The sequence below is a fragment of the Apodemus sylvaticus genome, chromosome 16 (assembly GCF_947179515.1).
Source record: "Apodemus sylvaticus chromosome 16, mApoSyl1.1, whole genome shotgun sequence".
In the NCBI taxonomy this organism is placed as follows: domain Eukaryota; kingdom Metazoa; phylum Chordata; class Mammalia; order Rodentia; family Muridae; genus Apodemus; species Apodemus sylvaticus.
In genome coordinates, this window is record NC_067487.1 from 40,150,750 (window position 1) to 40,173,814 (window position 23,065).

The 23,065-nt window shown below is 41.5% G+C and overlaps 1 protein-coding gene and 1 long non-coding RNA gene across 3 annotated transcripts; one reads left to right on the plus strand and one right to left on the minus strand.

Annotated features, from left to right (window-relative positions):
• The first annotated feature begins 12,484 nt into the window (after positions 1 to 12,484).
• On the plus strand, positions 12,485 to 13,069 carry Anxa2r (annexin A2 receptor). Its single transcript, XM_052160048.1, is given in 3 exon segments — positions 12,485 to 12,943; positions 12,945 to 13,010; positions 13,013 to 13,069. Coding segments are annotated over 3 exon segments (582 nt in total).
• Positions 13,070 to 16,241: 3,172 nt separating this feature from the next.
• LOC127667043 (uncharacterized) lies at positions 16,242 to 22,634 on the minus strand. Of its 2 annotated transcripts, XR_007973780.1 has the most exons (4): positions 22,143 to 22,634; positions 18,466 to 18,549; positions 16,870 to 16,996; positions 16,242 to 16,434 (listed from the first exon to the last, which is right to left on the minus strand). It is a non-coding gene; the product is annotated as an uncharacterized LOC127667043 (long non-coding RNA). The 2 variants fall into 2 exon arrangements; XR_007973779.1 differs by lacking the exon at positions 18,466 to 18,549.
• Between the last annotated feature and the right edge of the window lie 431 nt (positions 22,635 to 23,065).

Here is a 23,065-nt window from a genome sequence, read left to right on the forward strand (position 1 = left end):
GAACATTTGCTTCCTCTGTGTTCTTATATAGGCCTCAAGATGAAGGTGTGACCCAAATTAAAGGTGTGTGTTCCAGATTCAATCTCTGGATTAAAGCTGAGTATCTTCTGCTGGGTGTGGCAACTCAGGCCTTTAATCCAAGCACTATGGGAGTGAATCATGCAGGCAGATCTCTCTGAGTAGCCTGGTCTACAAAGGGAGTTCCAATATAGCCAGTGGTATTACAGACAAACCCTATCTCATAATAACAACAACAACAATCACAATAACAATGCTATGTGGCTTTCTTGCTTCATATTCAGATTAAAGGCCTGTGTCTTTCAGTCTCAAAAAGCTCTGATTTAAGTGGAATCTTCCTACTTCAAAGACACTGATAACTTTCTACAAATTAAACAAAAATCCCTTGAAGTTGTGTCCTCAAGTTTTGGATTTTGCTTAATTGGAGATTTCATCAAGTTGACAACACAGAAAAGTGATCACAGAGTGTCTCTCTCTGTAACCCTGGCTGTTCTGAAAGTCACTTTGTAGACCAAGGTGACCACCAAGTCAAAGATCTCCCTGCCTCTGCCTCCCTCCTGCTGAGATTAAAGGCACATGTCACAATGTCCTGCTTGGAAATCCTGTGAAGAGTCCTTTCCTTAGCTGGAGTCCTGAGCAGATGCTAATCCTGTGTTCCCATCAGAGAGATGGTTAGGAGGAACAGCTAAGTGTGGAGATGAACCTTCAGGACACAGACTCCTCTCCCCCTGCCCACTCCCCAGTCCCTGTTTCTGTCTCACATTTTATGTCCTGCATTTAAGATGAACACACATAACCTTTCCATCCTCTAGTCTCTGTGTCTGCACAGAAGGCAGGCAGGGATCTGCTGGGATAGCAGGGCTCCAGGGTATACTAGACTGCAGTCATATTTACAGGGAAGCAGACAGCAAGACTGGAAAGCAGTTTCTTGAGGGACTGTCAAACCAGAGGTCTTCTAAGTCAGGGATATGAAGGGCAGAAAGCCATGGCTCTAGGTCTGCTCATGGCAGGACTGGAGGAGGCCAGGAGCCACTGGTGCAGAATCCCAAGACAGCTTCTTCAAGCACAAGAGACAAAAAGCCATCTCTGCTGCTCTAGGTCCAGGCACACGAGGACATCAGCAGTGTGTTCCCTGGGATGGATGACACTGAGCCTTCTGCACCCCATCTGTGGGTGGTCTTCACAATCCTGAAAGAGGTGGGGGAGGCAAGCAAAGGACCCTGAATCCTGGTGTTTACAAATCCACAATATAGAAAATAAGTGACAAAGGCCAGAGTTGTTTTTAGAGCACATAAAACACGGAGTTAAGGGGAGAGAAGAGAGCAGAGCAAACCACTCTGCAGTGCTCAAGTCTGCGGAAGGACAGGGTCCTCCTGTAGATTCTGTGGGAATCTCTGAGTGAATCCTGACATCTCACCCTGGCTCTGGGATGCTCTCCTGTCAGTCCAGCATCCTGCTGGCAGGGAGTAGGGTGGGCAGATAGTGGTGCTCACTTCAGAGCCTAACAGAATTAGTACCAGGCTCAAAAGTAAAATATCTATAAATTTCCTTTCCCTGTCCCCTATTTCAGTGGGGAAGACATGCTTCCAAACATTTAAAATAGGGCTTCCCAAGAACTAAACAGAATTTGCTGGGCCGAGTTAATCTCCTACACTACTGAATGGCTTTGTTAGGCTCTCCAGATCTGGTGCCCTACTGACTAAGATCCCCTGCAGAGTCGATATCCCATGGTAGGTCCTGGATAGGTATGAACAACCTTTACGTCCCATGGAATCACAGTCAGGCAGCATTGAAAGGTACCTGTAGTTCAAAACAGTTCATAAGTTCTGACTTAAGTTTGTTTTACACCTTCCCATGGAGCAGACCCGTTTTTCGAGGTGGGAATCCAAGAAGATACAATGGAAAAGTGGTAGAATCGTGAAACTTCAGATGCATAGAAGCAGGGGGTCCTGCCCCATCCAGGCTAGCAACATAGGAAAACTTAACTGAGCTCTTGAAAAGAAGCACTGGTGCTCAGTACAAGAAGAGGTCAGAAGAAGTCACACACTGCTGGTCCCGAAGGGCCTGACACCAGGAGTCCTACAGCTGGGCTGAACTTTCAAGGGTACAAGTTACAAAACCTTGGGTCACTGTCATTGGTGCTGCTGCAGGAGTGAAATGTGTCCACTGAGTCATCCAAGAGCAGAGAAACTTAGCATAGAGAGGATCTGCCTCAGGCAACCTTTTAGCAATCAGCCAAAATGTGGGAAGAAACTCAGGCTTTATTCCCCTACTCAAGCAAGGCAGGGACCCAACAGCCTAAACTGTGGCTATTGGAGAAAATCAGAGTGAACTTTAGAAATCCTGTAGCCAGCTAGTGCTGCTGGCAAGCGACAGGGAGGTACAGTGGTCAGAGAGAAAACCAACCATTCTTCCTTGAAAAGTAGAGACCTTGTGCCCTGTGCCCAACATCTTTTATATTGACTCAGTTCCTTTGAAAATCACTAAAAAAAAAATATTGAGTTTCTGATCCAGTTGTGCAAATTTCTCCAATGGGTTACCAGGACTTGCTACTGAAGGAGCAACAATGTGCAGTCGACTGGTGGGGATCTCAGACACCAATTTTACACTGGGCAAGCAATATTGTGAGATAGGGAAAGTTTGCTCTGAGTAACCACAGCTTTACACCAAACAGAAGAGTATCTGATCCAGGGTCCTCCAGAGCTGCATGGAGAGAAACCTCACTGCCAAGCTTTGGTGATGTCCAGATTCAAGATTAATGGGTACCACTAGAAGGGCGATATGACCTGACCTAGTAACCCAGCTTTCCCAGACTGTAAAGAGACTGATCGATCTATGGCTCTAGTGAAAAAGAAAAATGCAAAGGTAAAAAAAAAAAAAAATCCTAGGTCATTTCTGTTCTTCCACTCTTCCTCTTTTTAGATGTACATGCGCATATGCAAGCACATCAAACGAGGTGTAGCTTCACTGTAAGTTAGATTAAAAAGTTTTGGCCAAATTGCATTGGGGAAAGCAGTTCCATTTGTAAGGGCACTTCCTCCTCTGTGATTTAACTCTTAAAAGTAAAAAACAATGACAATTTCTCACCCCCTCATCGCTTTTAAGTTGCCTGGAATCCTCTGTGTAGGATTGAGACTGCCTGGAGTCCCACACAGGCTTTAGTGAAGTCTACTGTTGACCTTGTTTGACTACTGTGTAGGCTGTTTTGTTGGTGAGTTTTACGGGTATGGATTCTGACATTCCTAGGAGATACAATGTCACAGTAAACTTCCTGATCCTCTGGCTCTGACAATCTTCCCACCCTGTTTTCTGCAATGATTCTTCTGCAGTAGCTCTTAGGCTTGGGAGTTGTATTGTAGACTTGGCTCACCAATTTACTATTCAATACCAAGTGGTCAGTATTATAGATACAAGTAACATTATACAGACTAAACAGGTTGTACTTAGGTGTGTGTGTGTGTGTGTGTGTGTGTGTGTGTGTGTGTAAGAAAAATTAATTGTAAAAGAGACAAAGAGCAAAGTATTTTAAATATTTGAAAAGGAGCAAAGTGGGTGTTTGAGAAGGCTCAGAAGAAGGAAAGAAAACAGGGATTATGAGGTACTAATGTTAAATCTGATAATCACAAGGATAAAGACCAGTTCCATAATTATCCACCTAAAGCATGCTTCATTTAATACTGGCCAGGAAGACAGACACTGGCCAGGTCTATACTCCAGGATTCCCAGATAATGGCCCCAGCTACACTGGCCAGGTGCTTGTAAAGGCAAACCCTGAAGGTTATGCACTTCCTGCCTTTGTCCAATCAGAGCAGGCATGCATCCTGACAATGTTGTGATTTCCCTTGGCTCCCAACTGCCAGAAAACCTTTCCCTTTAGAGCTCCATTGAGGTCTTTCCCCTTCGAGCTGTAACTGTTATACTTTTAGGTCACCAGATTCCCTTATATCTCAAAGATGGGAGCTATGATGTTTTAAGTTAGATTTTACAAAGTGTACCTGGATTTTGTATAATTTTGTCTGATGTCTAGACAATTGTTTTCATTTGTTGTTTTGCAGCCATAAAAAGAAAGAACCAAGTTTTTGTTTTTTTTTTTTTAAATTGTGGTTCCCTGGGATTTGACCATAACCTGTAGGTTATAGAAGTCAGGTTCTCCTCAAGCAGCACCCTGTAGCTCTCCATCTAAAGATGAGGCCTGAGGACGATGCATGCATTTCCTGAGGGAGGGGAGCAGGGTTTCTCTGTGTAGCCCTGGCTGTCCTGGAGCTCTCTACAGACCAGGGTGGCCTGGAACTCAGTGATGTCCCTGCCTCTGCCTTGTGCCAGCAGCTGGCTAAGTGTGCAGAGTTCTTTATAAAGACTTCCTTGTAAGGTGAGTTCTAAAGGGAAATATGTATTAATCATGATTTTATTTCATTTGTGTAAAAGTCATTGCTAACAAAAGTTAAAATCACAGGGGCTGGAGAGATGGCTCAGTGGTTAAGAGCACTGACTGCTCTTCTAGAGGTCCTGAGTTCAATTCCCAGCAACCACATGGTGGCTCACAACCATCTGTAATGGGATCTGATGCCTTCTTATGGTGTGTCTGAAGACAGCTACAGTGTACTCATATGCATAAAGAAATAAATCTAAAAAAAAAAAAAAAAGGAAGTGAGTTCCATAAATTCAATGTTAAAAAAAAGTTAAAATCACAAAAGATGCTTTATCTTAATCAAAATAAGTCCAAGTCATGTTCTTTAAAGTCCTTTTAGTATATTAATTGCTTTTGATTTCTTTTTCAGAAATACACGTAAACTTCCCCCCCCCCTTTTTTTTTCTATTCTGAGACATTGTGTTATAATAAACATTTGTAATCAAGATGTGGTCTCCTTACTTGTTTTCTCAGTTTTTGTTCTGTAAGATGACCTATTAATTGCTTTTGATTTATTTTTCAGATACTTAACTTTTTTTCTTTTTTTTTTTTTCTGTTTTTTTTTTTTTAATTTACCCTATTTATTTATTTTTATTTATACAAATACACTGTAGCTGTCTTCAGACTCACCAGAAGAGGGCATCAGACCTCATTACAGATGGTTGTGAGACACCATGTGGATGCTGGGAATTGAACTCAGGACCTCTGGAAGAGCAGTCAGTGCTCTTAACCATTGAGCCATCTCTCCGGCCCCTTCTGTCTGTTTTTGAAACACGGTATTATAATTAAACAGTTGTAATCAGGATGTGGTCTCCTTACTCATTTTCTCAGTTTTTCTTCTGTAAGATGGGCTAAAAGTCACTGATTGCCTAAGGGAAAAACTGATGATTGAGAGAAAGATGTCTGTCATGCTCCAGGGACAGCCTCGCCCTTATCATAGGGAACTGCTTTCATCTGGAATGGTCTTTCATGGGGAGGGGACTGCTGTTTGTTTGTCTAATTTTCTTTTTGAGAGAGGGTCTTAATAAGTAGCAAAATGGATGTAAAACAATGATGATTCTCTGGTTTAATGTGCTTGTGGGCCAAAGTTATAAAAGCAAACCAGAATCTTCACCATGAGTTTACTTTTCTTACAGAATCAAATTTGAGACATTGACCATTTTAACAAAAAGAGTTTGTAGACAACTGTCCTAAAGGGATTTCATTCTATTTCTATTTATTTACTTACTTACTTACTTATTCCATGTATATATCTCCAACAGTTTTATTTCTCACTACTTAGATAAGGTTGCCTGGAATTCATAGATCCAGCTATGTTGAAGCATGAGCCACCACTTTAAAGGATGAGCTGAACTCCTTCCTTCCGTCAGTCAGCATGATGTGCAGGAAAGCAGGAGCCATGTCCACAGTGTGGAAGTCAGAGGATAGCTCCCAAGGCCAATTGTTTGCTCCCACCATGTGAGCCTGGAGACAAACTCAGAGCTTCAGGGTTGGCTGCAGGCACTTTACTGGCTAAAACTTCTGGCCAGCTCTGGAGTTTAGGTATTTGACAAATTAGTTAATTCAGATTTATTGCTAAAAACATTATCCCAAGGTCAAATGTCAGTATATTAATATAAAAGTAGAATGGAACCCTCTATCTAAATCAATGGAGTTTGGTTAGGGTGAAGAGATGGCTTGTGGGGTAAGAGAACTTCCAAAGGATGATAGTTGGGGTCCTAGCACCATGTCGATCAGCCAACAACTGCCTGTAACTGTGGATTTAGTGGATGGAATGCCCTCTTCTAGCTCTGAGAGAAAGAACTCACATGTCAGGGGGACTCACACATGCATAAAGAAGAACAACTACATGTTTAAAAATAGATAAATAGTGCTCTCAGCAGAAATTCAGCAGAGTGGGTTGGTGCATGCCTTTAATACCCCCACTCCACAAGCAAAGGAATACTGATCTCTTATGAGTTCTAGGTTAGCCAAGACCTACTCTCAAAAACCTAAGGGAAAATCCTCACCATAGCAAGAAAAGATACTCATTTGCTTATCTGTTCTTGATAAAAAGAGTAGCTAAGAAAAAATTATTCATATAAAGATAATTACTTGTGTTTCTGTTAAGTTTGTCAAGCTTTTAGGTATTTGTGAAAAATGAGCCTTTTTTTTTTTTTTTTTTTGGCTTTTTGGCTTTGGTTTTTTCAAGACGAGGTTTCTCTGTATAGCCCTGGCTGTCCTGGAACTCACTCTGTAAACCAGGCTGGCCTCGAACTCAGAAATCTGCCTGCCTCTGCCTCCCAGAGTGCTGGGATTACAGGCGTGCTCCACCACCGCCTGGCGAAAAATGAGTCTTAACAAAATAATAATTTATTTAAACATTTTTTGAAGGGTTGATTCCTAGCTGGTGGAAAGGTTAGTAAAGATTAGGATGTTGGAGGAAGTATGTCAACAGGCTGTGTGTTCTGAAGTTCCAAAAGGCCCAAAGAGACAGAATTTCTCTCTGTGTATCTGTGTGTTTCTGTGTCTCTGTGTCTCTCTCTGTCTTTCTGTGTCTCTGTGTTTCTCTGTCTTTCTGTTACTCTGTCTCTGACTCTCTGTCTCTGTCTTTCTGTCTCTGTCTCTGTCTCTCTGTCTCTCTGTCTCTCTGTCTCTGTCTCTGTCTCTCTCTCTCCAGCTTTCAGACCAGATCTAAACTTTCAGTTAATGTGCATGCCTTGTCTATTTGCCCACCCCTCCCCATCTTTATGGTCTTGGACTCACTTCTGAAACTGTAAGTAAACCTCCAACTAAAAGATGTCTTTTCACAGCAGTAGAAAACAAACTAAGACACACCTGAAGCATGTCTCTTCGTCATAGTGATTATATCAAGCTGGTTATTTTCAGAGACTGCAAACATAGGCTTTCCTCCATAAAACTGCCTTTTCTGGAATAGAATAAATCCATATTTGAAACTTTTATAAGTAAAAATGTTATGTATTAGGACTAGAGCTGATCTGAGACAGACTCTATTTATTTTCCAGATTGATTTATTTTATTTTTATTTTTATTTTTGTGTAAATGTATATGTCCCCTGGAACTGTAGTGACAAGTTGTGAGCTGCTGGGTATGGGTGCTGGGAACCAACCTCTGGGAAAACAGCATGCACACATCACCACACACCCATGCCTTTAGACCCAAGACAGACATTCAGTGTCAATAAGAAAACAGCCTTCATTCCTCATAGTGCATTTTCTGCACCCCCCTTCACCTCCACCATCTCTGAAGTCCCAATATTGAAATAGAAATGGTTGTCAAAGCCTTTACCTAACTCTTCATGCCTGCCATCTGTTCATGTGACTTCCATTCTTGTGTCTCTTATTGAGACTTTCGTTCATTTAGCTAATCTGTTTATTTTTAGATAATCTTTACGTTTATTTAGTCTTATTTTATATGTATGATTGTTTTGCCTGCGTGTATGTCTGTGTACCATGTGCATTGAGCATGGAGACCAGAGATACATCAGATCCTCTAGGAACTAGAGTTACAGAAAGTTGTTAGCCAACATTGAGGTATTGGAAATCGATACAGGGTCACCTGGAAAAGCACCCAGTACTCTTACTTGATGAGCTATCTCTCTTCAGCCCTCAGAAAATTCTTAAACCAGCCAAAAAATTGTATTGAGAACTTTACCAGCTTATAAAGTTGTAACAAACTTTTTATGATATGCATTCATTAACTTTTTCCTATTCAACTTACAAGGCATGATTATGGCCATAATAGCCTTTGAATCCTGTTTTATTTTTCATACCATTGAAATGTAGTAATTTCTTGTTTGTTTGATTATTTAGAATAAGGTTTCACTATGTAGATCAGTGGGTGGCCTGAAACTCCCAGAGATCTGCTTACCTCTGCCTCCCAAGTGCTGAAGTTGGAGGCTCATGACAGCACACCTGGATTAAAGGCTCCTTGTCTTTGTCTGGGTCACTTTCTTTAGAATTTCATACATGTTTATAAGATGCTTTGATCAAGCCCACCCCTTTCCCTGCCTTCTCCTTAATCCCTCACTCCATTCCTGCCAGTTTCCTTCTGAAGTTTGCCTGAGAGGTTATCTTGCTAAGCTCCACAGGCTGCTGGAGACCTCTCCACCCAACTGCAACCTTCTTCAAAGTAGTTGGAGTTACAGGGATGTGCCGGCATGTGAAGGGAAAACATGCTCAGGGTTATAGTCTTTTGCATAGTTGGACTCATCAGATATTACACTCAATGAACACACTATGATAATTTTCACTAACTGTTCTACTTATGAACCTTGGTTCTCATTTCCAAAGTCTTGCTAATGTCTTTAATAATAGCAACATTTTATATATATACAAACATACACACACACAAATACACACACACTCACACACACACACACACGTTTCATAGTATATATGTGCAAGAGTACTCTGCAGATATATCTTAGATGTAATTGGTGTTTTGAGATATGTGAATTGTACCTTCATAGCAGTTTTCCTCAAAGTAGGAAACATCATGATTAAATCAAGACAGTTTGCATTAATCTGACCAGTAACAATTTTCTGGTTTATATTTACTTTCAAGTTGCCTGATTAATAGAGTATTCTAAGTCATTATTTCATGGTCTATATTGAAGGAATCCAAATGACACATTGTTTATTTCATAACTTTCAAAGTTACTTGCTACTTTTAAGCTATTATTTCATGGTCTACATAGGAGGAACCCAACTGACACATTGTTTATTTAATAACCTTCAAAATTCACTTACTCCTGTTTCAAAATTATTTCATATTTTTACAAGTATACACAATTGAATGACTCCCTTGGGACTTTCATTTCTTCCTAGAGAAGAAACTGTCCACTCTAAAATCTACTTAGAAAATCTCCAGCAGATGGAGAATTGCGGGCATAATTGTTGACATACTTTTACCTTGATATTTAGAGAATGTACTTTAATGAAGGAGAAAGAGAAAGGAGGAGGCTCAGTGGGAGGAATTTCAATCCTGCTATCTACTCAGATCTGTTCTGAGAATCTCGTATTCCTCTGTCTCTTCCTTGTCAAGTCTAAAACATCACAGGGACAGGGAGACCTTATAAATACAATGGAAGTTGTTGAGGCAGAGAAATGGCTCTGCAGGAGAGTGCTGCTTTTGTGAGAACTGAATATTTCAAGCATTTCGGATATTGTAATGTTAATAATATGTGTTCAATAGTATTGAAACTACTGTCAATACTAAAGTGGTAATGGCAAGGTTTCTTTTAAATACATCTGCCAGTGGCAGATACTTGTGGGAAGTAAGTCACCCAGAGCTGCTGTGAGGCAGATGGGGACAGAGTGAGAAATCCAAAGAGATCCTGGTGGTGGTGGAGCTCGCCTTTAAGATCAGCACTTGGGAGGTAGAGGCAGGTGGATCTCTGAGTTCCAGGCCAGTCTCATCTACAGAGTGAGCTTCAGGACATCCAGGGCTACACAGAAAAACTCTGTCTCAAAATTCAAAAAAAAATAAAAAACAAAGAACCAAACCAACCAAGCAACCAACCAGACAGAGAAAACAAGAAAAGAAATTGAACGTGGTGTTCTGTGGCTCTATTCTGTTACAGCCCTTGAGATCTAACCTTGATACAGCAATGGTCAATAGTTAGATTGTTCCTGTTGTGGCACCTCATCCCCAACAGTGTCTCAAGCCAGGTTAAAGGCCCAAGTCTATGAGTTCAAGACCAGCTACAGTTATATAGTGAGACCCTGCCTTGAAAAAAAAAGTGTGTATATATATATATATATATATATATATATATATATATGTATATATATATGTGTGTGTGTGTATGTATGTATATATGTATATATATTTATGTATGTATATATATAAGTATATACATACATAGCTTAGGAGGATGGAAGAATATTTTCTTGACTTATCCCATAGGTTCAAACTGACTCACTCCAGCCTTTATAAGTTACATTTGGGACATTTGTACACCAGGGGGCGCAGCGGCGCCGGCGTTAGGGTTGGCAGTGGTATTGGATGGTCAACTGTGGAACTCAGTCTTCTGGACCCCAGGCTCTGACCCCACACAGACCAAGGGAGGAGACTGCTTGGTGAACAGGAGTGGGTGTCTCCTGGGTAGGTTCAAATACTGTGGTGTGTGGTAATAACGCACCATGACCAATATCAGCATGGGAAGGAAGGATTTGTATCATCTCACAATGGTAGTATTTCACGAAGAGAAAACAGGTCAGGAAGTCAAGTCAAGAGCCCTAAGACCAGAACTGAAGCTGACCATAAAGGAGGCTATTACTGGCTTCCTTCTCTTTCCTGTAAAACTCAGGACCACCTGCCCAGAGTTCCTTTCACGCCAAGTTAAGTCCACCTTCATCCAGCACTAATCAAGGAATGACCCACAGACTTGCTTATCAGACAGAGGCCTTTTCTCAACCTAAATTATTCTTCTTGTGTCAAGTAGGGTGGGGTAGAGACAATCGTACAGGAAGATTTCTTCCTAGCTGCTCGGGTGGGCTGTGTGCCAGACAATCACCAAGCAGTCTCCTCCCTTGGTCTGTGTGGGGTCAGAGCCTGGGGTCCAGAATATGGGCAAAAACTAACACAAAATCCGTGATGCTCTTCCCAGGTTCGATTTCTCAGGTGTAGCGATTTCTTGATGTAGCAGTTTCTTTGGTATAGCTATTTTTTTTTTTTTTTTTTTTTTTTTTTTTTTTTTTTTTTTTTTTTTTTTTTGGTGTAGCGATTTCGTTGGTTGTGGTGATTTCTTGCTTTAGTTATTTCTTTGGTATAGCGATTCCTTTGGCATAGTGGATTTTGTGTGTGTGTGTACCAATTTCGTTGGTGTAGCGATTTGTTGATGTAGCAATTTCTTTGGTATGGCGATTTCTATGGTGCAGCGATTTCATTGGTGTAGCGATTTCTTTGATGTAGCAATTTCTTTAGCATAACGATTTTTTTTTGGGGGGGGGATGTACCGATTTCGTTGGTGTAGCGATTTCTTTGGTAGACAGATTTCTTTGCCATAGTGATTTCTTGATGTAGCGATTTCTTTGGTATAGCGATTTCGTTGGTGTACCGATTTCTTTCCTTTACCGATTTCTTTGGCGTGGCGATTTTTGATGTAGTGATTTCGTTGGTGTAACGATTTCTTGATGTAGCGATTTCTTTGGTATAGCATTTTTTTTTGTTTGTTTATCGATTTCGTTGGTGTACCGATTTCTTTGATGTAGCGGTTTTTTTTTTGTTTTGTTTTTTTTGTTTTTTTGTTTTTTTGTTTTTTTTTTTGGCTTTTTGGTGTACGAATTTCGTTGGTGTAGCGATTTCTTGGGTAGACCGATTTCATTTCCATAGCGATTTCTTGATATAGCGATTTCTTTGGTATAACTATTTCGTTGGTGTACCGATTTCTTTGATGTAACGATTTCTTTCCTTTACTTATATCTTTGGCGTGGCGATTTTTTGGTGTAGCGATTTAGTTGGTTGTGGCGATTTCTTGATATAGCGATTTCTTGATATAGCGATTTCTTGATATAGCGATTTCTTGATATAGCGATTTCTTGATATAGCGATTTCTTGATATAGCGATTTCTTTGGTATAGCGATTTCTTTGCTGTAGCGATTTTTTTGGTGTAGCGATTTCTTTGGTACAGCGATTTCTTGATGTAGCAATTTATTTCGTTTAGCGACTTCTTTGGGCTAGCGTTTTGTTTGCTTCTTTGTTATTTTGGGTTAGGTTTTTTTTTTTTTTTTTTTTTTTTTTTTTTTTTTTTTTTGGTGTAGAGGTTGGTGCAGCGATTTCTTGATGTAGCAATTTCTTGATGTAGCGATTTCTTGATGTAGCGATTTCTTTTGTTTACCGTTGTCTTTTGTTTACCGATTTCTTTGGTTTAACAATTTCCTTCGGAGGTCCGTCCGGCAAACGGACGTTTTCAGCTAGAAAAATTTCTCAATTCACCCGACCCCGCCCTGGTGGAAGACTACAAATACCCAATGCTCTCAGGATGCAGAAGACTTCTCTGCCTGAACTGGTGCTCGCGCTGCAGTCCTCCTGGGGTAAGTGCTGCTCTAGGGATGGAGTCGACTTTCTGGTCGGTGCAAGTGAGGCAGGCCTGGGATTCGGTCCCTCCGGTGCAAGAGACTCAGCCGCCTCAGCTCCCTAGCTTCTCAGAAGACCGTGGTCCCTGGCCTCTGCCTTTCTATCCGGTCCTCGGTGTGTTCCCTCAGGACGACCGCGGTGACTACCAGGAACAACCGCTTCCCGTTTGGAACGATGACTTCGAGGAAATCTACCCCAGGACCGACTCTTGCTGGATCCAGAGCCCCTCAGAGCCCAGCGTTCCTGACTCCATCACCCACTTCCTGGAGGAGGAACAGCAGGAGAAAACAGCCACTCCAGGAACCCGGGAGGATGCTGCAGAAGAACCACTCCCGGTGGCTGTGCAACTCCGGTGCTGTTCCAGAGCGCCCCACCGTGGCGACTATATACACGACACCGAGACTTGTGAGAGTGACTCCAGTGAGTGCCAGCGACTGGCCATAGGAGAATGGAGAAGTAGGCTCAGGACTTTGTCAGGACTCCTGGGACGCATTCATCGCCTGCTAAGCTGCCTGCTCTGCGGATGCTGCCCGCCGGCCTTTGGCAGCAGTGAGCCTTAGAGAGCAGCAGGCGCCTTTTTGTCGATTTAGGGCGAGGTCTGTGCCAAAGAGGATCTATCTGCCTAAACCTCTCCATTCCCTGCATCAAGCTATCTTCAATGCAGCTCCCTGCTTCCACAATTGTGGAAAGCCTTATTGGGATGCCATGCTGCCTGGCAGCGACCTGACATTGACCAAGGACAAGGACTTCAAGTGGGAATCTGATATTAGGACATAATAGGAAAATAGGTTACAGCAGAAGCAAGCTTCAGGCAAAATTCTGGGCTTGGACAAGTAAGTAGGCTCAGGTATTTTGGTCATCCTTACACACCCTTGGAAACAACTGTCACTGAAGTGATGTGGGACTTTGCTTACTGCCTTGACAATTTTGTGTTTACTGTCTTGCTTATCCCTCATTGTACTACTATGGATCTTAATTCCTGCATGTAATTAAATCGGTATAAAATGGACTGAGAATTATTAAACTTCAGTCTCAGAATTGACTGGGGTCATACTGCAGTTTTGTCTAATTGTCTCTTTCTTTCCAATCTTCACTCCTGCGCTGGAGAACCTGTTGACTGACTGAGCAGGCTTGGTCACAAAATAAACAGAGATTTGGCTTTGATGGTCAGTGTCATTTTTTAATTTTTTAACAGGTGATTTCGAGGGAGTTCTGCGTAGTGCCCGCCCGTTTTCCAAGGCACTGATTGCAGCTGGGATCGCCTAATTTTAAGATTCATGGAAAGGCCTGAGATGGGGCAACTGCAGGTTGCTGCAGTGGGTTCAACCTAAAGCGGGACTGGCTTTAGGCTTTCAGGATTTGGGAAAGGCTTTGTTCAGGGCGCTAAAGCTATGCCCTGTCTGCTGGCCTCTGCATAGCCATCTTTTCTGAGGCGACCTTCTGGTTTTCCTCTGGCATGCCCTTGTCCAATGGGCAAGCAGCCAAAAATAGCGGCCTGATGGTGCCTCACTGTCACCGTGAGTGTGAGCCCAGCCTTGCCATCCTGGACAAGACCATGGTTAGTGCGCCTGTCCTCTATTCCACACTGGTAGGGGGCTCTCCAGGAGCAGGAGCTAAGGAAGGAGTCCTAATCAGAAGGGAAAAGGGTCTATTTGCACACTACCAATTCTTAGGAGCCAAAGGCACCTAAGGCACCGATGACTTCTGTACACTAGGGGGCGCAGCAGAACTGATGTTAGGACTTGAGAAGCCTTGTGGCTGCTGGTGTTTTGCTTTGTTTTCTGGGCCTCTAGGAGTCTGGATGTTTCTAAAAGCTGAAAAATCGTCCAAGTCCTTTCGATAGTGATAGCGGATTTCGGGCCGTCAGCCGCTGGTAAAGTTACATTTTCCGACTGAGAACAGTGTGAAGGCATGAACAAAGGACCCCAGGATTATGACAAATTCGGTTTGAAAACAAATCTGGAACAGAAGCAGCTGCTTCCTTCCTGTTTTCAGGGTTGGTAGGGACAAGGGCTCAAGTTCTGTTCGGTGTTGGTTGGCCTTTTCCATCTTTCCTACTAGCCAAGGCCCTGACGTGCAGTTGTCCAGCAGTCAAAATGGAGGTAGTCCGTTCCGCAAATGGATATTTTCAGCTAGAAAAATATCCCAATTCATCCGAGTCCGCTCTCCTTGAAGACTACAAATACCTTGGAAGAAGCAAAGGGCTCCTCCGTCTGCATGGGTTCACAGGCTGCTATGAGGGATGCTATCCTTCTGAGACAAGTGCTGTGGAGGGGTGGAGTCAACTTTCTGTTCTATTTCTATTGATTCTTTGTGCATTGTACATTTACACCCCAATCCCACTTAACTTCTCATCCCTCCATACTCTACCTCTGCCCTTGCAACCTACCCAAAACAAAAAGTAAAAACAAACAAACAAACAAAAAAAAGAATAAAAAAGTCTGTGACAGCTGAGGTGTGTCATGGTGTGTCTCAAGTATAGTCTTTTGCCAAAACAGATTTACCCGAAATTGTTCATTGCAGTGGGTCATTGGTCTGGTTTGAGGCCTCTGGCTTCTCCTATACTGGATCTTTTCTGGAACTCCCTTCATAACGCTGCAGCCTCTCTCTATGTCCCTTTACAGTTTTAACTATATGCCTGGCATGACACTGTGGCAGGTTTTTATGCACAGTTACAGGTTTTAATGTTATAACTCAAATAATGCCACATCTAGTTGCTAATGCATTTACTTGGTTTGATTTGGTGCCATTGTTGGTTGGAGTTTGATTTTACCTCTCTAGGTGTTAAGCCTCCATGGAGGTCTGAACAGCATTTGTATGCCCAATGTTCTTGGAGCCCAGAGAATCAACACACCCCAGAGATACATAAATATTGAAGTCACTTGCCGCCCTGTTTCTACACTCTAAGAAATATAACCAATGAAACCATCCTTCTCAGTGGTGAAAGACTGAATGAAGAGGGTGTGTGGGCATCAGATGTGCCAGGATTATTGTCCTTCACAGGAAAAGTGAAGTATCCTCTGCAGAAAGATGCTTGTGCCTGGAGACAGTCACAACCAATGGATGACAGAGTCTCAGGATGACAGATGTCCACTGTCTCCCATTTGTGGGCCCAAGGCTTGATAGACACATGAAATCTTGTTTTCCTTTTGTCACATGTGAGCAGGTGGGTGAATGTGTGGTGAAAATGGCTAATGATCTCCAGGATGATTGATTGAGAGGTAGGAGGGGAAATGGTCAGAAAGGGAACACATACTTGTATGAAATTAATGACATGCAACTCCACATCATTAGAAACAGAAAATTGGCGAATGTGTCTGTTACTTTTCCATGGCTCTGATTATACAACATAATCAAAACCAAAGCAACCTATAAAAGAAGTGGTTAGTTTGGATCATGGTTTCAGAGAGTTAGAGTCCATGGTGGCAGAGAGCAGAAGGAATTGCTAAGATTGTTCCCATCTTGTTCCACCACAATAGGGCAGAGAAAGAGGGAGAGAGGGAGGGTGGGGGAGAGAGAGAGAGAGAGAGAGACAGAGAGACAGAGAGACAGAGAGACAGAGAGACAGAGAGACAGAGAAACACCTAGAGTTACTTTCTTCCAAAAAGATCACTCCTCCACATCTTTCCAAGAGTTCAACCAACTAGGTATCAAACATTCCAATATGAGGCTGTGAGGACCACCTTCCTTTAAACAACCACAGAATGAATGAATGAAAAATGGATGGATAGATGAATGAATGAATGAAACAATATATTTATAAAGAATGACAAAGCTTCCATGCTGATAGTCTCTCACATAAATTCAGGGTGTATGCATCGGGAGGTACAGTAGATACACCACCCATCTGGGTGTACAGATCTTTCCTGCAGTTCTCTGAAGACTGAAACACCAGCAAATTCTCAGGTTATCTCTGGTTCCATGCCTAGAAAAAAACAGAGTCAAGAACTATTGTTCATTTTGTTTTTGAGTTCAAAAATAGATGTTTATTTGCTTCTCTCACTCCCGAATGCAAGAAAGGTTTGTTTGGGGTGAAATATTTCCAGTGGGATGCAGTCCATCCCAGCAGGGTAGGCACAGCAGCAGGAAGAAGACGCAGTTGTTCTCACTGCATGAGCACTTAAAAAATACAAGAAGTGGGCCCAGGTTTTCAACCCTCTAAGCCAGTTTGACTCTCAGGGGACAGACTCCAGAGTCACAGACAGAAGGCATGGCAGCATGACACAGAAGCATGATTGTCACATTGTTCAAAGTTCTTTCTTGTGTTATGTGACAGGAAGCAGAGCATTGACTTTGCAGCCCAGAGATGCTTATGCGAGAGGAATTCACAGGAGGCTCATGGGCTGACCACTGAACTTACCTTCCTTCCTCCTGAGCCAGGGGTTCTCTTCAAGTTCCCCTTTCTGAATGGCCTGCCACAGCTCTGCTCTCAGCCTCCTTCTTTCCTCACAGCTTCTTTGATCTCTGCTTCAATGGAGGACATTGTCCTGGGAATTCAAACTCCATGTGAGATCATCAATGTCCTTAGCATCTGTTCTTGCATAGGAGTTCTGCAGTCTCACCTACTGACCCTCCCACACCTCTCTACTCCTGAGTGAGCTCAGAGCTCCTTCCTCCCTAAGTTATCATACTCAGGAACACTATAGGGGCATTCCAATGCTACAGGAAATTATTATCCGGCTTTGATTTGCTTTAAGACACATCTTCTCCTCCACAGCTCATGTGGGAGACAGGAGACTTAAGAATGACACAGTGAATAAACCAACATATTGAAAACTAAAAATTTAACAGAATAAATTATATTAAACAATAAAAAAGGTTCCAAGTAGTTTTGACTTTGTGGAAACTTATGAATGATTTATTGGGACCCATGAAACAAGTTTCTCAAAACCTAGACATATTGTAAGCACAACATAAAGATGTAAACCATCTGTCAAGAGAAGTAATGTAAGAGAATGTGAGATATTTGGGTACTTCATGGAAAGTTGCCTTTTTTAATAAAAACTCTTCATTTATGACAGATTGTTACATGATGTTTTAAATGTTATTTCATTTTTAAATGTTATATCCTAAAAATCATTGTCATTACAAAATATATCTAAAGTATATTAAAGCCATTGCATTAGAGAAAATACTATCCTAGATGTATACTATACTAATTTTTTTAAATCAAGGATATTCTGTATTTTAAAGAGACCCATTTGTTTTTATGTTATATGTATGAGTGTTTTTACTACTTGCATGTGGGTTCCTAATGTGTGTGCATGGTGCTCACAGAGCCCGCAAGAGTGCTTCAGACACTCTGAAATTAGTGAAAATAGTGAGTTACTATATATATAGTAAAAACTAAACCTGGATCTTCTGCAAAAGCAATTGTATGTTTAATTACTGAGCCTCTCTCTCTAGCCCCTGAAAGAGAATTTTAATTTGACTTATTTGTTTATTTAATGCATACTGCTGTGTTGCATGCATGTAACTCTGTGTACCAAATGAAAATCTGGTACATTCAGGTCCTTAAAGAGAGTTTCTGATCCCCTGGAACCCATCCAAGAATATTTTCAACCCACAGATAATATAAAAGGTTTAAAAATCAAGGTTATGAAATGCAGGCTATGAAAATAGATGTTTATCAAATACCTATCTATTAAACTTTAATTTTATTGTAAATGTCAAAAGACACAATTCTAGCAAATGGTAACATTCAGGCTCAAGAGGATGTTCAGTTTGTAATATTAGAGTCACTTGAAAGACTAACTTGCCAGGCAGTGGTGGTGCACGCCTTTAATCCTAGCACTTGGGACGCAGAGGCAGGTGGATTTCTGAGTTCAAGGCCAGCCTGGTCTACAGAGTGAGTACTAGGACAGCCAGGGCTACACAGAGAAACCCTGTCTCAAAAACCAAACCAAACAAACAAACAAACAAACAAAAACAATTTTAAAAAGAAAGAAAGACTAACTTGGGGCCTTCCTGGAGCTGGCTGTATGGAAGAAACACAATGTTACTCTGTGCTTCTTTCAGAAGTGTGTTGTCAATAATTTCTCTAAAGGAACAAAACAAAGTAGATGTTAGAATAAAAAATAGGGAGATCCCAAACAAAAAGGAGAAAGTAAAAAGAAGAAAAGAAAGATTCATCTCTCTCTCTCTCTCTCTCTCTCTCTCTCTCTCTCTCTCTCTCTCTCTCTCCCTCTCTCCCTCCCTCCCTCCCTCCCTCCCTCCCTCCCTCCCTCCCTCCCCCTCTCTCCTTCTCTGTGTTTGTAAAATGTTTTTGGAAAAGAAGAAGGATTTAAAGTACTTTCATATGAAAACCAAATGTTTACAGTGGACATTACATCGAAAAATAAAGGATTTTTCCAAAAGGAAAACAAAGGACAGCACAGAGCTTATAACTATGTTCAGAAATATGTACAGAACTTAGGACTTCAGAGTGGGCTATGGGTAGGGTACAAATAACATGCCAGAGAAGAAGTTAGACTGTGATATCTAGAGAAGTCTTTGTAGGCTCTAGAGCACTGCAGGCTCCATGATCTTCTCCAGCCTAGTTTAGCATCTACAAATGTGGCTTCAGGAAACCTCCATCGTTCAGGTGCAGGGTTCCATTCTCAGGAGATCCTCGTCCTTGATCTAGGATGTAGTATTTTACCTCAAGACATTTGCTTTCACCTGTTGATACTGTCCCCTGCGACACTATGCTGATCTAGAAAATGAAGACAACCAGGGTCTGAAGAAAACTAGTGTTCTTTGGATTTTAATGTGCTAATATGTGAAGTTAAACAGGTAATTCAAGGGAAACCAATTTAACAAAATATATAATATATATTTATACTAATAATATATATATATATATATATATATATATATATATATATATATATATATATTTGGTTTTTTGGAGACAGGGTTTCTCTGTATAGCCCTGGCTGTCCTGGAACTCACTCTGTAGACAAGGCTAGCCTTGATCTCAGAAATCCGCCTGCCTCTGCCTCCCAGAGTACTGGGATTACAGGCAAGCACCACCACCGCCCGGCTAACAGTATATTGAATCAATAATCTAAATTCACCCTTTACTTCTTTTGCCTTCATAATCTAAATAAGAAACTAATACTTTGCATAAAGGCTGAATTTTTTATAAAATCAGCCTTTCAAGTTAAAAGTCTGTAAATAAATGCTGATTCTCTAAGAACCAATCCGTCATGCTCATGAAATCAGTCTCTTTAATGGAATCTGAAATATCTAAGGTCTCACCACCCTATTCTGACTCAATTTCATTTGCTCAAACAATTCTCAGCCATCAACCCTGCCCTCCAAAGTACACACATTTGAGATTTCTTGGCCTTGACCATGGTCTAGATGTAGTCAGAGATGTACCAAAAGAATTAAAGGAACTTAAAGTAATAAGAAACATATAGGTAAAACTGAGAAAATTATGCCAATGAATGTTTCAAGGTTCCCCTGATCATTATCTAAGTCTGATGTTAATTTGTGGTTCTGCCTTTAAAACCTTTGTACCTCTGAGGTTGGTGTTCATAAACATTTCAAATACACAAAACCGTTCTCTATTTTACCATCAATAAAAAGGACTTAAAACTTTTAGCTGGCTTCATTAACATGGTTGTTGATCACGAATTTCTGGAGTTATCTTTAAGTTCATTCTTTAAAAAATGTTAAAAATGTTGAACAGAAATATTCATCATTTGAATAAAATACCAGTCTATTTAATGTAGTCAAACCCTCATGTAAGACAAATCTAAACTTTAAACAAAACCTGATTTGTTCTATAAAAAGTGAGTTTTTGAATGAAGAGTCAGTCATTTATGAAACACAACAAAATAACAACAAAGAATTCCACCGCTCTATTAAAGTAGTTCCTTCTAATATAGATTTACCTTTTGCTGGATGACTGCAGTCTCAACAACATGGACACTGGACAAGGAGAACAGCAATAGACATGCAGACCTGGAAATGGGGGAGCCCTGGAGCCCTCAGCCTTAGACAAAGCAAAACAAAGCAAAAAACCCAACCAACCAACCAACAACAACAAAATAGGCAAGACTGGGAGTCTCTGGGTAGCTGGGCTGTGGTGGTTCATGCCTTTAATCCTGGCACTAGGGAGGCAGAGGGTACTTTCTCCCTCTCTCCATCTCTTCCCAGCTTTCCTGTCTTTACCCCTTTTCTCCCTGTTTGTCTCCTCCACACAGGGTTTCTCTATGTATCCCTGACTATCTCAGAACTCACTTGGTAGGCCAGGGTGGCCTACTACTCAAAACTTATTTTCTTTTTTTAATTTTTTCTTTCTTTTCTTTTCTTTCTTTCTTTCTTTTTGTTTTTTTTTTGTTGTTGTTGTTGTTGTTGTTGTTTTGTTTTGTTTCTGAGACAGGGTTTCTCTGTGTAGCCCTGGCTGTCCTGGAACTCACTCTGTACACCAGGCTGGTCTCGAACTTGGAAATCTGCTTGCCTCTGCCTCCCAAGTGCTGGGATTAAAGGTATGTGCCACCACCACCCAGCTACTACTCAAAATTTAGCAGTCTCTGCCTCCGGAATGCTGGGATCAAAGGCATGCACCACCACTACTAGGTGCAGGCTGATCTCTTGAGTTTAAGGCCAGCTTGGTTTAACAAGTGAGTTCTAGGACAGTGAAGACTACACACAGAAACTCTGTCTTGAAAAATATAAGCAACACAAACATCAACTCAAACTACAAACACACAAACCAACCTATCAGATAATCAACCAACAACAAAACAAAACAAAAAACAAGTAATCTGAGAGCAAGAGAAACCCTTTTCCTCAGAGAAGAGCTCCCAAATTGGTTATTCAATAACAAGTGCTAAGCTTTGAAATAATGTACAGACTATAACACTGTGCAGACTAATCAGGTTGTATGTCTATATTAGGAATATACACATAAATACACATGTACACACACATGTACACAAAATGAAACAACATATATATGCCACAAATACAGAAAGAGAGGCTGTTACCACAGGGGTACACAGAAGGGGCTGACTGTGGGGGTGGGGGTAAGGCAAGAAACTAAGGTAATTATATTTTAATTTCAAGAGTCCAAAAATATTTAAAAATCAATTTTTTGAGCAAGGCTTGGAGGTACACACTTTTAATTCAAGCACCCCACAAACAGCAGGAGATTTTCATTGAGTGTAAGGCCAGCTTGGATACGTAGCTACTAGCCAGGGCTATGTAGAGAAATCCTATCTCAAAAATAAATAAGAAAATAAATAAATAAACAATTACATTCTTTCTAATTCGGACTCAATTCTCTAACTAAAGCCAGTTTTATAAACAAATACTTGGTGCTCTTAAAAGGAAGCATTGTTCATGGAGAAGCAACACTTTGGATAAATGTTTCTCCTCTGTATGACACACTGTCCTCTTCCTAGAGACTCTGCATTTTAAACATTGCTCATAACTACAAAACACATGCATTTTCTTTCATAGTGGAGCTTCTAAATCATGTTTAGATCAAAACTAACATGTCTAGTTGAAATTTGTACTAAAGTACAGGATGGTCTCAAAGAGGAATAAACTTAAAGATAAAACCAAAAGTTTAACTGTGTGACAAAGACATTTTTAAAGTTTAAAACTTAAACATTGGATGAGTCTCGTAACACTTACCCAGGACCAGAGTTCAATGCCTAGCTCCCAGGGTCTCAGAGCTAAGCCAGTAGGTACTGAATGAGGCAGATTTCTGTTTGTAAATGGCCACCAATTCCTCTTGGGCTGGGTCTCAAGTTTCTGCAAGTTTTCTGAATCTACCTGATGCACTTGCTGAATGCAAAAGGTTTTCGGGTGCCAGTGTGACACAGGACAGCACAGCTAGAGGGGAGGCAGCTCACTGGTCTCTGACTTGGCTGTGAGTTTTCAGTCAATCCCTGACCGTGTTGGACAGGCTGTCAAGGAGCTCCAGTCCCCCTAAATCCAGGTCTACCTGAGACCAGTACAAGGCCACCCTCAGGGAGCTGTGTCCCAGATGCCTGCAGCCAGAACAGTACCTTCTAATCCACCAGAGCTCACTCTGCAGTGGCTGAAATGTTCTAGGTTCTTCTACATCTGCTCAGCCCTGATCTGCATTAGGTTTCTTTTTCTTGGCTGCTGACAGGATCTCCATTTCCTCTTCTGAGCCCAGGTTTGCTTTCAGTTTTTAGCAATGATAAAACTTAAACAGTTCCCCACCCCACCCCCAGCAAGCCTGTGGTTTTCTGGGGGCGGTTGGAGGCTTGGCAACCTAGAATTGGCTGGTGTAGCTGCCTGGGAGACTTTTAAAATGTAGAGCCAGCTGGCTGCAGAAGGCCTTGCCCTAGCACATCATGCTGATCAGTAAGCATAGCTGTCCTAAAGTTTGTAATACAGACACACTGAAACAGAGAATCTGCAGAAGATGGAAATACACAAGGCCTTAACAATTTACCTCCTCCTCCTGAGAATTGTGTTGGTGCCTTGCAGCCCAGTTACCTATGTGTGAGGTGGAGAGAGCAGGGAGAACTACAGAGGATCAGACTGTTCGTGTCCCCACCTGGGAAACCCTTTAGCCATGGCCT